Source organism: Plecotus auritus (assembly GCF_963455305.1).
Source record: "Plecotus auritus genome assembly, chromosome: 1".
NCBI classification, from domain to species: domain Eukaryota; kingdom Metazoa; phylum Chordata; class Mammalia; order Chiroptera; family Vespertilionidae; genus Plecotus; species Plecotus auritus.
In genome coordinates, this window is record NC_137770.1 from 26,354,827 (window position 1) to 26,367,639 (window position 12,813).

Here is a 12,813-nt window from a genome sequence, read left to right on the forward strand (position 1 = left end):
ACCCCTAACTGCCCTCCCCTGTAGGCCTGGTCACCCCTAATTGTCCTCCCCTGCAGGTCTGGTCGCCCCCAATTGCCCTCCCCTACTGGCCCAGTCACCCCTAACTGCCCTCCCTTGCCAGCCTGGTTGCCCCCAACTGCCCTCCCCTGCTGGCCTGGTCACCCCTAACTGCCCTCCCTTGCCAGCCTGGTCGCCCTTAACTGTCCGCCCCTGTGGCCCTGGTCACCCCCAACTGCCCTCCCCTGCAGGCCTGGTTTCCCCCAACTGCCCTCCCCTGCTGGCCATCTTGTGGCAGCCATCTTGTGTCCACATGGGGGTGGCCATCTTTGACCACATGGAGGTGGCCATCTTGTGTGTTGGAGTGATGGTCAATTTGCATATCACCTCTTTATTATATAGGATAGGGTGGAATCACCAGTGAGGGTGAAGGTGGGTGGGGGAAGGGCACAGAGCCCCTTACCCACTTGTTTTCCCATTGCCTTGAACACCTGAGAGTGTTGGGCAGGGTGTAGGCACATCACATTTAACTAAGTGACATCATTATGGGGATGTACTGTCCAGGCAAGCTTGTGGTTACCCTGCTGGTCTTTAGCTGGCCCTTAAGGGATTTGAGCTCAGGAATCTTGGGGCCATTAGCGTGGGGTTCCAATGAGAGAAACCAGAGACAGCATGTTAAGTGAAAAATCTATAGGTGATGACAATAGTTAAGAACATATACTTGAGCAAAGGTTGAAAAGAAATATGCAAAATTATTTGGTCTTTTGGGGTGGGGGTGATTAATTCATTTTTTTTCTCCTTGAATATTGCTGTTATATTATTTTTGCAATAAAATAAATGAAAGGGATATTCTAAGTTCTGGCCCTGAATCAATCTGTGAATGTGTATATGTTGGGCACCTATGACACAGGTGTGCTGGAAAGGTTGCATTAAGAAGTAGCAGAGCCAAAACCGGTTTGGCTCAGTGGATAGAGCGTCAGCCTGTGGACTGAAAGGTCCCGGGTTTGATTCCGGTCAAGGGCATGTACCTTGGTTGCGGGCACATTCTCAGTGGGAGGTGTGCAGGAGGCAGCTGATCGATGTTTCTCTCTCATTGATGTTTCTAGCTCTCTACCCTCTCCCTTCCTCTCTGTGAAATATCAATAAAATATATTTAAAAAAGAAGAAGTAGCAGAGGGCTGGCATGGCTCAGCGGTTGAGCATCAACCTATAAACCAAGAGGTCATGGTCTGATTCCAAGTCAAGTGTTCATACCTCACTTGCAGGTTCTCCAGCCCTGGTGGGAGTACATGCAGGAGGCAACCAATTGATGTGTCTCTCTCACATCGATGTTTCTATCTCTATTTCTCCCCCTCCTCCTTCCCTCCCATTCTCTCTAGAAATCATTGAAGAAATATCCTCAGGTGAGGATTTAAAAAAAAAAAAAAAAAAAAAAGGAAAAAAAAAAAAAAAAGGGCAGAGGGCCCTGGCCAGGTGGCTCAGTTGGTTGGAGTGTTGTTCCATACATCAATCCCTGGTCAGGGCATTTGAGGGAGGCAACTGATGGATGTTCTCACGTCATCAATATTCTTCTCTCTCTCTCTCTCTCAAAACATATCCTTGGGTGAGGATAAAGAAAAAAAAAAAGAACTGGCAGTGGGTAGACACATGACTTGGTTTGGAGGCAGGGGCTGGTCCATAGCGTCTCAAAGACTCAGAATGTTAGAGCTACATGGGACCAGTCTAACACCTTCATTTTACAGCCGAGGGAACTGAGGCCCAGAGAGGCTAAGTGACTTGCCCAGAATACCCAGCCAAAGCCTGGCTATTCCACATATGGGTAGGCACTCCCACTGACCTAGCTGGCTGGCTTAGTGCAGTCCTCTGCTAGGGCACCTTCATTTTCTTGGCAGCCAAAGAGAGAGCACTCTTCTGGTGCAGGTGAGGGTGGGCATCCTGAGCAGGGATTGCTCACCGACACTGCTCTTCAATGCAAACCCCTGTGCCTTGGTTGTCTCCACAGGAGCCTGAGTGAGCTCAGCCAGACCCGCCCCTCCCAGCAGCGCGTGGGGCTGTCCCGGACCGTCAGACTTTACCCGGCCACCACAGCCAATGGCCAGCTGACTTCCAATGCCCTGCCCGCAGGACCAGGCCTTGAGCGGAGGGATGGTGCCCAGCAGGCAGCATATCTGGACCACCTGTCATCCCCCTGGGGTAAGGATGCCCTGTCTTTGGGCCCTAGAAGAGCAGGGCATTTAAAGCTTTGGTTTTCTTCTCCCCATCTTGCTTATCTCCTCCATTCTCACTGAAGGGCTGAGTTGTCACCTGTCCCTCGTCCTCTCAGCCAGTCAATAAACAATTGTCCAGTGCCAGGCCCCAGGGGTCCCAAACTAGCTGATTGGGGCTTTGTCCCTTTGAGACCCTTAGACTTTGATTGCTCCATCTCTGCCCCATCTGTCACCTGTCCTGTCTTCACTTCCTTCATGTCCGGCTATGAACCTCACCTCCATGGCCCTGGCCCTTCCAACTCATCCTTCCTATAAACCTCATGGACCAACCCAACCAGTTGCTTCCTTAGCAGCTATAACTGGTCCTCTGCTTCCCAGAGGAGACCACCGGCGGTCCCTGTGGATTCACACCTCCGCACATGATTGGTCACCGCCTAACAATCCTTCCCTGTGTGCCTGGACACTCTCTCCCATTCCCCAGAGCAGCTACTCCAACTGCTCCCACTTTCCCAGGTCCCAACCCTTAGGCACATGGACATGCCTGCACCACCAGGAGAGCTCCTACCTTCCTCCCTTCCTGCCCACCACAAGCACAGTGCCCCCTTCACCTCAACCCCTGACCATGCTGATTTCATTTTTTTGTTCCATTTTGAAAATTGAGGTATAATTCACATAACATTTTAAAGTGTACACGTCAGTGGTTTTCAGTATATTCACAATTTGATGCAACTGCCACTATTAACTAATTCTAGAACATTGTCATCAGTCTAAAAAAAAAACAACAACCCCAAATCCCCCATAGGCATTAAGCAGTCACCCCCTATTCCCCCATTCCCCCAGCCCCTGGCCCCACTGATCTACTTTCTGTCTCTAGAGATTTGCACGTTCTGGACATTTCATATGAATGGAATTATACAAAATGTGGCCTTTTATGGCTGCCTCTTTCAGTTAATATAATGTTTTCAAGATGACCTCCTTTCTCGTCATCTTGAAAAGGGGGTGTCCTTCTTCTTGTCTAAGGCACACACACCTCCTTACTTTTTTTGTTGTTTTGTTTTTAAAACCTTTATTGCTGAAAGTATTACATATGTTCCCCCCCCAATTGACCTCTTCTAGCCCTCCCCCGCGCTCCACCCTAGGCCTTCACCATCCTATTGTCTGTGTCCATGGGTCACACCTCCTTTCTTGATTGCTCTGGAAAGCTAGGCCTCACAGGTCCTCCCCTTACCCCCTCTGTCCTCCCCTTCAACCTGTACCTCTCCTAGCCTGTACCTTTCCTGGCAGCTTATACCAGGTACACACAGACTTATCTCTCCACTTTTCTCTGGCTTTCTCTCCCTCCTCTCCCATCAGTCAAGCTTCTTGACCGGGTGACCACATAGACTTTTCACACTTTCCCTCCTCAACCCCTCTGCCTTGCCGCTTCCCTCTCTGCGTTCCCCACACCAAATGAACACCCCTCCTTTGAATGTCCACTGCTACCACCCCTAAGTGAAGCAACCTCAGCTCACACCGCTGCGTGACTTCCCCCCTGGTCACCTGACTCCCCTCCACCTGCACACCAGCTGGGAGGACATTCGTCCCCCACATTTCCTCTTTGATCTCTTACTGGAATTTTCAGTGACTTCCTACTATCCACCAAATAAAGTACCAACCCTTGTTCTGACAACCAGTCTCCTCCCACCCCCAAACCTGTCTCCAATCGTTCTTTCAGGCTTTATCTTCCTCAACTTCTAGAAAACTCTGCACTCCGGCAGGTCTGAGCTACATTCTGTTCTGTGCCCTTTGCTTCAAAGCCCAGCAGCACCACTTGCAACCCAATCTTCTCCGAGCCTGTGAAGTGGAAATATTAGCTTGGATGTAGGAACACTGCCAATATTCAACCATCCTAACCTACAAAAGTGGCATCTTCTAATGGTCCAACCTAAAATAAGACTGGAGTAATGTGCATAAAGCATGAGCTTATTGGCTGCACATTGACGTCCCTCAATAAATGCTTGTCTGGGAGCTTCTCACAGGTGTTACCTGCCCCAACGATGGGACCTTGTATCCAGTGGGTACTTAGCAAATGCCCTTGGGATGGACTCACCCCTGGTCCCAGGGCCTTTCCAACCAGCCTCTGGAGGTCACAGCTGTGCCTCTCAGCCCTGCCCCTTGGACCCAAGCCCTCTCTCTGCAGGGCTGAACCTCACGGAGAAAATCAAGAAGATCAAGATCATCTTCACTCCTACCATCTGCAAGCAGACCTGTGCCTATGGGCACTGTGCCAACAGCTGTGAGCGTGGCGACACCACCACCCTGTACAGCCAGGGCGGTCATGGGCATGACCCCAAGTCTGGCTTTCGCATCTGTGAGTCCCTTCTGCCCTCAGACAACGGTTCCTGGCTGGCCCTGTCTCCCAAGTTATTGGGGGGTCGAGGAAAGGCATGAAAGGGCTCTCTAAAAAGGCAAGGGCTGGTTCTTATCTCCCCTCGCCCCACCCCCGGGGCCTCCTGGAAAGTCTCTGCATTTCAGGCGACGCCATGCAGATTTGGAGCACTACTGTGCCCTACTTCGTTGTCACCCACTGCGACATGGGGGGTGCTGCTACGTTCTTCCACCGTCGGTCACCTTGAGGTCCATGTTGTAGATTTCTGCCAGATCCCCTGCCTGAATGGAGGCCGCTGCATCGGCAGGGACGAGTGCTGGTGCCCCTCCAACTCCACCGGGAAGTTCTGTCACTTGCCCACCCCAAAGCTGAACAGGGAGCTTGCGGAGAGGGGCTCCCACCGCAAGGCCCTGCTGGAGGGCCCCTTGAGGCAGTCCACCTTCACACTGCCGCTCTCCAACCAGCTGGGTGAGTGCAGCGCTGGGACGTGGGGCTGGGCGCACTGGGATACCCGGGAGGGTGGGAGTGGCACTGTGGTGGAGGGGACTGGCCTCCAGGCCTTTCTTCACAGTCAAACCTCCCTCCTTCTCCTCCACCCTGAGGCCTCAGTTTTATTCCCTAAACTGCTCTTTGCCCTCCCATGTGAATTCAGCAATGTATTTGCCCTTACCCCATATGAGTGCTATGCATGAGACAAAAGAGTATGAGGTCAAGGTCCTGCCTTCAAGGAACCCATGAACCTGGACAACAGAGGAGGATGGACAGGAAAGAGATAGCTTTATAGAACACTTCATTTCCCCTGCCTTCCATTACTAGGTGCCAAATTAAGGGTACAAAAATATAGGAGGTCAGGAGATGGAGAGCCCCCTAAGCCCAGGGTGTTCAGGGAAGGCTGCATGGAGGAGGTAGACTTCGGTTAGGCCTTAAACAATGGGTACCTTTGGTTACGCAGAGAGGAGGGGAGGGGTCCCTCTGTGGAGGAACTGGCATGAGCAAAGGCATGGAGGTGGAACCACGCGGGCTCAGTGCGCTGGAGCTCAGGGGTGCACAGGACCATGGGGAAGGTGGAGTCAGGAAGGAAGCTTAGAAGTTGATAACGAAGGTCATTTGTTGAAAGGCAAGGCGTGGAGTTTGTCCTTCATCCTGTTCCCCCCTCACTGGGGAATTGTGCTGAAGTTTGGGTAGAGACTGAAGAAATGAGGGAGGATTGGGAGGCCACTCACGGCCAGCGGCCTGCCTGGCCCAGGGCTAGAGGACACTCTTCAGAGGGTGGGGCCCTGTTTTCCCAACTCTGACCCCAGCCCCTGTGCCCAGCCTCTGTGAACCCCTCCTTGGTGAAGGTGCACATTCACCACCCGCCCGAGGCCTCCGTGCAGGTGCACCAGGTGGCTCGGGTGCGGGGTGAGGCCGAGGAGGCCCTGGAGGAGAACAGCGTGGAGACCAGACCTGTGCCCCGGCTCCCTGCCCGCCCTGGCCACAGCCACTGGGACAGCAACAGCATCCCCACTCGGCATGGAGAGGCCCCTCGGCCACTGCCCCCGGCGGCACCCAGGCCTCAGGGGCTGCTGGGCCGGTGTTACCTGAGCAGTGTGAATGGCCAGGTGAGAAAGCCCTGGAAGCTTCCAGAACAGTGATTGCCAAGCCCCCACTCTGCTCCTTCTCCTTCTCTCTCTTCCTCATTCTTATGGAACGTAAGTGTCTGCAGATTCTCCCATCTCCCAGGTGAGAAAACTAGACCTGCAATTGCTGAGTGCAGACAGGCTGGCCTCCTTCCTTGGCTCCACGAGGCACCTGTCAGTGCATGCAGAGCAGGGCACCAGTGTCCTCGGCCCCGGTAAATCCTGGGCTCTCCTGGAGCTGAGTCCAGGGGCCCCTGGTGCAAGGACAGTGGGGCCCTTAAATCTGGCGAGAGTTTGGTATTCAGCTGAGAGTGGGGTCACAGAGATTAGGAATTAACAAATGCAGGTTAAACCCCAAAGCCTTGGGGGTACAATGATGAGAGATACCTTACACCCATCTGGAAGCAACCACAGTCAGTGATGGGACATCCGATGAGGTTTTCTGAGCCCAGGCACCTAAGCACAGAAGCTAAGCCAGACCCAGGATGGTTTTTCTTGGGGTTGCAGTTTGGTGTTTCTAGAAATCCCTCCTGATTTTAGGGGACTGGAGGAGGTCGGCAGTAACCAAGGGATAGGGACTCTGAGTCCCCAGACCCTCCCTGGCCTCTCAGCTTGTGGTGTCCCTGAGCCTGGGCCATCCCCATGGGGAAGGTTGGCACCGTGGGTGATCATGGAGTTGGACAGAGGAAAGCCCATCCTTTGGGGTCCCCCATCGAAGGGCTGAGGCATGTAGGAGGCAGTTTGCAGACCTCATAAAGAAGAGCTTATCCTGCCTGGGGTGTGTCCCACCCCTCAAGTTTAGGGTCTGCTGAGTGGACTGCAGGGTTGTCAGCTTCCTTCTGGAACATCAGTTGACTCTTTCCTACCCTCCCTGGGGTGGGGATATCCTCTGGCAAGGTGTGGGGGGAGGGAGCACTTGTCTCAGGCTCCCCTGGGCCATCCCTGTGCACAGCAGGGGAGGGAAGAGGTGACACATGCCATGGCCTTTTTTTCAGTGTGCCAACCCCCTGCTGGAGCTGACTACCCAAGAAGACTGCTGTGGCAGTGTGGGGGCCTTCTGGGGGGTGACTTTGTGTGCCCCCTGCCCGCCCAGACCAGGTGAGTGCTGGGTGCCAGGGTCCAGGGTTGTGTGGGAAGCTCTCCCAGGGCCTGGCCTCTGCTTTACCCGCCACCCATCTCCTACCAGGGTCTCAGGAGCCAGGCAGGTAGAACATGCTGATAGACTGGACAGCCTTTCCACATCTGCTTCGGGGCTGCCTCTGGCTGGTGGCTGAGGCTGCTGAGGGCTCAGACAGCTCAGCCCCTCTGCCCAGTGCAGCCTGGCCTGCCTGCTCCATCTGAGTGCCTGGGAAGGTCCCTCCCTCTTGCCAGTGTTCTTGCTCAGATTTTAGGGATCCCATCCCATGTTGGTCCCTCTTCTACCCCTGCGCCCCTTTCCATATTCCCCCTGCCCAGGTACCAGGGGCCCAGGGGTCTTGATTTGGTGACTGGGTGTCTCCCTCGTTCTCTCCCTGGAGGGGCCCCCAGGCCTTCTCCTCACCTCCTGTTTTCTGCCTCCAGTCTTTGAATCAGGAATTGGGTGTGTGTCCCAGAATGTCCTCAGCCTTGGGTATGGAAAATCCAGTTCCCTGCCCTCTTTTGGATAGTGGAAAAACCTAACATATTTTTATTCATTTATTCATTCATTCACTCACTCAGCAAATACTTGCTGGGTACCTCGTGCGTGCCAAGCTCTGAGAATTCAGGAGTGAGCAAAACGCTGCTCTCACGGGCATTGATCTTGCAGCCGGGAGGCTGTGTCAAGGTGCCTGTGCCTTGAGTATGGCTTCTGCCCACGCAGCCTGTCTGCCCCTCCAGGCCTCACCCCTGGGCCCAGTCCTGCCATGTATTTCTTTGGCCTGTCAGCAGTCGACTCAGTGAGTTGGCTTTGTGGGGGGCCTGGACTGGAGCCCAAAGGTGGGAGGGGCAGGGCTGTTCTTAACTTCAGACCCGGCTTTGGAGCAGTGACCATATTTTCCTAACTAAAAATAAGTGTGACGGTTTCACCGGGTAATAGAATTGTTGGTGAAGCACCAAAAGATTGTATGAAGCTCCCAGGCTTGAACACCCAGCACATAGCTGGTGTCAGTCCCAGCTCTGCCTGCTGCCTGACCTCTCTCTGCTCTGTCTCTGATCTACAAAGGCAGGCAGACAGTCACAGTGCCAGCCTCGCAGGGCTGCCGTGGAGAGTATGAGATGATGCATGTGCTTAGTGTTAGGTCCATAAATGGTAGCTGTTAATAGTATTATTAGAAAGATCTCTCCAAAAAGGGAAAAGGGAATGGACCCACTGCCTCACATGGAAGAGGCTACTCAGCATCGCCCCCTGCAGGCCAAAGATGTTTGTGCCACTTTTCTTTTTTCCTTGTTTTTCCTTTTCCCTTCTGGTCCAGACCCTTGAGATTTCCATATTCCACATTCCACTCAGTCAACAATTAGTAAGTTTAAAGTGGCCCTAGTGTGCAAGCCCTGGACAGGCCGTGGAGAATTCCACAAAAGCAGTGCCCATTGCTTCCTGTCTCCAAGCCTGCAGCCGAGTGGGGGAGAAGAGGAGGGGGGCGAAGACAGGTAATGGGCATCAGAAAGAGAAAAAGAATGCTAGTGCAGAGACTAGACAGTGCCAGATGCAGTGGGAACAGACAGCAGATCCAGAGACTGTTAGGTCCTGCAGCACCTCTGTGCAAATTAGAGAAAGTCTGCCTTCCATTGGTCCAAACAGTCTGTATAAACATACAGATCTAGGATGCCAATGATCCCCTTAATGTGGTGCTTTTGTGCAGTGCACAACCTGTACATCTGTACACTGTGGGCAGGAAGTCCTAGCTCAAACTGGTGAATCAGGGAAAGCTTCTTAGAGGAGGTGACATTCAGGATGAGATCCAAAGGTTTATCAGAGTAACCCAGTCAAAGACATGGGGAACTGCTTACCGAGCAGAGGAAATTGCATATGCAGGTGAGACCAAGAGAGTGAGCAACATTTCCTGGAACGCAGCACACCCAAGGCTGAGCCCTCACCCCCTCCCTGTCCCAGGTACCACATCCTCCAACCCCCACTGTGTTCAGCACACTCAGCAAGCTAGGCACCAGGGTGCAGACCCTGAAATGGCAAGCATTCTAGCACACCAAAGAACATAATAATAAGGACCAGGGCAATGTAAGCATTTAAAACACATTAAAGTGCAACTGGGCATTGTACAGAGAAGGGGCAAGAGCAGGGAGCCTTGTTTGTGTTGACAGAGTGCCACACACCTAGCTCCGTGCCCAAGCCCAGGGCCAGACTGGGGATGTTTCTTTAAGGAGGCATGACAAGCAAGCTACTGTGCAAGAGTGGGAAGGAGAAAGGCCAGCGGCCGGGGTGGCATTGGGAATAGTGGGCAAAACTTCTGGGTTCTAGAACATTCTCAGCCCTGGTGGCTTTGCCCCTCTGAGCCTCTATTTCTCTGATAAAATAAGGCTTTGCATTTCAGAGAAGGACTTTGTCATCCTCAACGAGGCGGTCTAGCAGGATGGGGGTGGGGGAGTGATACAGCCTGCAGCCAGCGAGCCGTGTGATTTTGTTGCTTCCCTAAATCACCTGGCTTCTGAGGCTCTGTGCTGGACTGTGGGAACGTCCCTGCAGAATACTGTTTCTTCTCCTTCTCCTTCTCCTTCTCCTTCTCCTTCTCCACTCCCTAGTAATGTAGCTGTCTGTATTAAAAGTAGAGATCAGGAAGCATTTGAGATCTTGCTTCCCAGCAATTGTCAGTTTCGCTCAAATACACTCTTATGAAAATTCAAAAAAAAAAGTAAAAGTAAAGATCAGAGTGGCATAGTGGGAAATAGAAGAGTAGGGCTAATTTAAGAAACACTTAGGAATTAAAATCAATGCCTGACCGGCATGACTCAGTGGTTGAGCAACAACCTATGAACCAGGAGATCACGGTTCAATTCCCGGTCCAGGCACATGCCTGAGTTGTAGGTTCGATCCCCAGTGGGGGCGTGCAGGAGACAGCCGAGCAATGATTCTCTCTCATCACTGATGTCAGAATGCTGCTATTTCTGTCACAGAAAAAGGACTGCCTTCAAGTCTCAGTTACATGGCACAGACAAATCCCCTTTCTTCCAGAAACATTCCCCAGGGCCCTCTTTTTCGGGGGGATGACTCAGTGGATCCAGGCTAGCCTATGGTCCCCCTTCTCCCTTCACTGAATGACAGATACAGCTGACCCTCCTGACCCCATGGGAGTTATCAAAGGCCCCCACTCAGAACTTCCGAAGTCCCCCTGCCAGGGTCTGGAGAGCACCTGGCCCTTAAAAGCCACTTTGATTGAAGCCACATTTCTGAGTTTTCATCTAAGACAGACATCTGGGTTGACTGAAAAGCTGGCCGCTGCCCCATTTGTCTTGGCACTGGCTGTGTCCACCCCAAGGCCCATTTGCTGGGGCAGCAGGGCTGGCTCACAGCTTGAGGTTTGCATTGGTGGCTCCAGCTGTTTGCCACGAGATCGTCTCTCCATCTGCTTGGCATGGGATGAGTTCACCTCGGAACCCGGGCCCCTCCCTGCATCTCCAGGGAGAGCTGGCTCTTGCTCTGCAGCTTCGCCTCTTCAAAACAACCACAACCACCCATTTCCGAACATTCACACCACGCTGGGCTCACCACCGGCATGATCTCATTGAATTGTTACCACCACCTGCAAGCTCAGGCTCTTTATCCCACCTGGCAGGTGAGGAAATGAAGTTCAGAGAAGGCTGGGGCACTTGTCCAAGGCCACACACTCAGGACAAGTGCAGCTAGGGTTCACACCCCACAGCGTGCCTGGTTCTCAGCTGACCAAGGTCTCCCTACCTCTTCTGGGGAGGCCTGGGCCTGCCTGAAGACAACAAAAATCAGGACCCCAAACCATAATTTCACAGACAGGAGGATGCTCCCTGGGATTGTTTCATGAGTTATGTGTGCACAAAGGACAACGTCCCTCAAGAAGATTGGGGTTGAACAGACAGGCGGGGCAGCAACCTGCAGCCCAGGCCTAAGCTTTGACTGAGACGCTCGGAGAAGCGTCGCAGGGAGAAGTGAGGAGGCTCGTTCCATGCGGTTCAGGAGGGCGAAGGCCGATGTGTGGATGTTTCTGGTAAGCAGAGCTCAACTCAAAACTGAGCGCAAGCCACAGCGTATTAACAACTGCAGCTGGGACTTCTGGTCCAGACAGTGGAGCAGGTAAATGCTGTGCTCACTTCTCCCACGACCACATCAAAGTCACAACTAAACTAGAACAATCACCTTGCAGAACCACCTGAAGATGAGCCAAATGGAACTCCTATAACTGAGGGTAAAAAGAAGAAGCCACATGGAGACTGAATTTTTTTAAAAAAAACTGCAACTGCCCAGCAATATAATGGGGTGTGCCCGGAAGTACTGAGCTCCCCGCCACGAGGAGTGTGCTTACCTTAGTAAGGTTTGTAGGAGTTGGGGAAGGAAATTGATTTTTGAGGGAATGGAAGTTTATATACACTGAGTAGCCAGATTATTATGATCTCTGAACGCATAATAATCTGGCCACTCAGTGTACTTCTCTTGAGTACCTCATTTATTTGCTATCAAAGATACTATAAATCGTGCACCTGATCAGTTTTCCCCTTTGCACTGGCTGATAGAAAGCTCAGGGCAAATAGGTGGTTGATCTCCAGCCAAAGTCTAGAATACTTTTGGTACCCATTTGAGATACAAATACACTGAGTGGCCAGATTATTATGTGTTCAGAGATCATCATAATCTGGCCACTCAGTGTATACATCTGAAAATTTCTTTGAAACACTCAATATAAAGAAAGCTTGGGTTTGACTTGGTTTTGTCAGGACCCTTGCCCACGAGGAGTGTGGCAGGCACTGTCTGTGACACCAGCCCCGTGGGGGTGGACGTGTGAGGGTGATTTGGGCATGATGCCAGGTTGGAGCAGAGAAACTATGGGTCCGGTCACAGCAGCAACGTCATTATGGTCACCGTCGTCGTTATTCGGAGCATCTCATAAGTGCCTGGCTCCATGCTCAGTGCTCCCTCATTTGGTTGTATTCTAACAATATCTCTAGGAGTTTCCAGTCTCACTATCTTCATTTTACAAATGAGGAAATTGAACCTGAAACCTCAGGTCTATAACACCTCAGACCTCTGCTTCTAACCGCTCTCTAATCTGCCTCCTGTCCATGCTGCTTCTTGTGTTCTTGGCATTTGCTAGAGGACTGAGCTTACTCAGCCGGTGTGACTCAGTGGCTGGGCATTAACCTATGAACCAGGAGGTCACAGTTCGATTCCTGGTCAGGGCACATGCCAGGGTGCGGGCTCGATCCCCAGTAGGGGATGTGCAGGAGGCAGCTGATCAATGATTCTCTCTCATCATTGATGTTTCTATTTCCCTCTCCCTTCCTCTCTGAAATCAATAAAAAAAAATATATTAACAACATTCAGTTAGAGTACCTAGCTTGGGGGACAGCTGTGCTGGGGTGGGGTTCCTCTTCTCTGGGACTCTGGATGAGATGTCCAGTTTCCTGCTCTTTGAAAATGGGGTTGTCAGAATTTCAGTTACTGGGCTGAAAAAAAAAACCAACC

The 12,813-nt window shown here is 52.2% G+C and overlaps 1 protein-coding gene across 1 annotated transcript in view; it reads left to right on the forward strand.

The window, feature by feature from the left end:
• LTBP2 (latent transforming growth factor beta binding protein 2) overlaps positions 1-12,813 on the forward strand; it is a gene marked incomplete at its 5' end in the record, with an annotated part of 94,206 nt that overhangs the window by 39,708 nt on the left and 41,685 nt on the right. The window contains 5 exons of the mRNA XM_080679759.1: positions 2,000-2,190; positions 4,384-4,554; positions 4,834-5,040; positions 5,887-6,173; positions 7,187-7,289. Coding sequence (XP_080535885.1) covers positions 2,000-2,190; positions 4,384-4,554; positions 4,834-5,040; positions 5,887-6,173; positions 7,187-7,289 — 959 coding nt within the window. The remainder of the gene's footprint in view (positions 1-1,999; positions 2,191-4,383; positions 4,555-4,833; positions 5,041-5,886; positions 6,174-7,186; positions 7,290-12,813) is intronic.